The sequence below is a fragment of the Telopea speciosissima genome, chromosome 7 (genome assembly GCF_018873765.1).
Source record: "Telopea speciosissima isolate NSW1024214 ecotype Mountain lineage chromosome 7, Tspe_v1, whole genome shotgun sequence".
Classification (NCBI taxonomy): domain Eukaryota; kingdom Viridiplantae; phylum Streptophyta; class Magnoliopsida; order Proteales; family Proteaceae; genus Telopea; species Telopea speciosissima.
Window position 1 is genome coordinate 2,917,810 of NC_057922.1, and position 2,548 is coordinate 2,920,357.

The 2,548-nt window shown below is 40.5% G+C and overlaps 1 protein-coding gene across 1 annotated transcript; it reads right to left on the reverse strand.

The window, feature by feature from the left end:
• Window positions 1–905: 905 nt before the first annotated feature.
• Window positions 906–2,141, reverse strand: LOC122667319 (protein SENSITIVE TO PROTON RHIZOTOXICITY 2-like). Its single transcript, XM_043863577.1, has one exon. The coding sequence runs from the start codon at window positions 2,139–2,141 to the stop codon at window positions 957–959; it is 1,185 nt and encodes a 394-aa protein (XP_043719512.1). The 3' UTR covers window positions 906–956.
• Between the last annotated feature and the right edge of the window lie 407 nt (window positions 2,142–2,548).

The following is a 2,548-nucleotide window of genomic DNA, read 5'->3' on the forward strand; positions in this document are numbered from 1 at the left end:
TCTGCACAGCTCACTGTCTTGCATCTTGTGAGGTTCCACGTGAAAAACAACGATCCCACATCTAATGTGAGTATTCTAATGTGAAAGGCTTATAAACACTTGTGTATCCTTTCCTCAATAGTTAGCATTTAAAGGCGAATGGAGAAGGTCTCTTAAGCTATGGTTCTCAATAGGGAGCCTTTGCACTGGGTACACGCATCCAAGGGGTATTAATTTCTAGCCCAAATTGGTCAGATCAATTGGAACCGATTGGTCCAACCCAAACCTAAGCCTTGTCATTTTGGGATTTACTGAAATTGTAGAAACCAAAATGTAATAGCCCGTTAACCGACCCAATAAAAGGCCAAACCGAACCAAACAAACCTTGAACCACCAAAACAAATACAGATATATCTGACCCGTATTCATATTTGGTCCATATCCAGCCTTTCAAAAGCGCGATGCTTCATGCCACTTGTTTTAGGTACGGCTTTTGCTTCTTTATGCAGCCAATCGGATGCGTGGGTGATCCCAGCACACATCAGAGTGGGTCCCATGAGATCTCACAATAAGCATGGACACCACGCGCCCCGCTCTACTTTTCTTAATTTTTTATTCAATTGGAGTCTACAGTCTAACCCACCACCACCACCTCTTCTTCTTTTTCTTTCCACCGAATGACCTAATCAAAATTTTAATATTTCCTCAGATTGATCCAAAGATTGCTAAAATTTCCAATGAATTCTGCAAACATTTAGAAACCAAACTGAATTTCGATCAAAATCTATTAATTCACAGAAACTTAGAAACCCTAAAAACTGATAATCAAGAAAGTTAAAAGTTTTAAGACCCATCAAATCAAATATATACTAAATTACTCACTCAGTAGAAGCTAAAACCTCTAAGAACTGAAAGAGAGGTCTGGTTTACACTATACAGATCAAACGATTACAAACAAAAGTACAAACCAATCTTCTTCATGGACCTGACCACCAAATATCTTGAAACTGATCAGCCACCGAACTAGGAGTGTTTGAACTTAAACATTGCCCTCCAATAATCCCACCGAAGCTTTCAAGTTGAAGCATTCCATCCAATAGCATCGTATCATCTCTTGAATAATTAGGGTTTGGTTTTACCTCTTCCATCTCTTCTTCATCGTAATGATCTTCTAATTCCTCATCATCATCTTCCTTCCTTGCTGCTCTTTTTGATTCTGCGTCTTCTTCTGCAACAAAAGCAGGCATGTGACCTTCGAAGAGTGCCATATGGCCGAACAATTTGTCTTTCCTAGGGAAACTCCAACCACAAGAACACCTCCACTTCAACTTCCCGCAGTGTTTCTGGTGGCTCTTGAGATCAGACACCACAGAAAAGCTCTTCTTGTTGCAGCGATTGCATGAGAATAGCTTCGGACAATGGCTCCTCTTGAAATGATTCTTCAAACAAATAGCCGATTTCAACGGTTTGAATGATCCGTGCGATTTGTTGCGAGTACATCCATTAAAAGGGCAGGAGAATCTGGTTTTCGTCCTCAGATAACCTCTTTCCTTCCTGTCCGGTCTCGTCAGAGCCTCTAAGGTCTTAAACTGGTTTCCATGCGCACGCTTATGCATCCTAAGATTAGCATCTCGCTTGAATCCCTTCCCGCAGATCTCGCAACGATGTATGTTCACTGCCAGCAACTCCACTGCGTCTAATTCGACAATATCGTAATCGCCATCGTCAATCTCATCCTTCACTCTCTTTTTCTTATCGGAGATCTCAATCGAAGAAGAAGAAGAAGAAGAAGCAATTAAAGCAGCTTTTGGAACGTCAGGATCAGGATGAGGCGGCTTCAAATCTTCTTGTAAAATTGGGGCTTCTTGCTGGTAACAGGCGAGTAGAGAAATTCCGTTAAGGATTACTTGTTGGATTACAGAGTCGATTTCGTTAGAAACCAAATCCATCTGATCTCTGCAAATCAAAGTATTTCTTTGAACATTTTGATAGAGAAATTGTTGAAGAAAATCCACTCTTTGTTGAAGCATCGAGAGGTTTAACAGAGGAAGCTGAGGATCGGTCGTACTTGCGTCGTTCTCGTCGTTCTCAGGCGAGATTTTAGCAGAGAATGGAAAAGAAGCAGAGAGAGAAGGAGAATGAGAATGAGAATGAGAATCCATGGCGGCGTGTGGCTTTGTTAATAATTTCTCTGATTATTTCCTTTGTTTCTTCTTATATGATAGACGAGAGAGTAGTGCATGCAGCATCACTCACCAAAGAAAGTGACGAGATGAAACAGAGCAAGACGTCGCTCCTCGTTTGATGAGTTGGCCTCTATTTATATACATTATATTCTTGGAATATACTCTGGGGTCCAGATTTGATTCTAAATATCCATTCCATACATAATTTATGGAATACATGTAACATGCATTAACAATGATATGCCTCACTTCTTTCTTTTAATATAGTGATGATCAAGATAACGCTTACAGGTATCGGTATCGTATCGGTTAATATGTATTCAATCTCAATCTGTCTTGATACTACCCGATTCGTATTGATTTCGCCTGAGACTGGTACGAGT

What these genes read in the sequence shown, in the direction of transcription:
- LOC122667319 (XM_043863577.1), bottom strand. Translation starts at nt 2,141, where the DNA reads ATGGATTCTCATTCTCATTCTCATTCTCCTTCTCTCTCTGCTTCTTTT.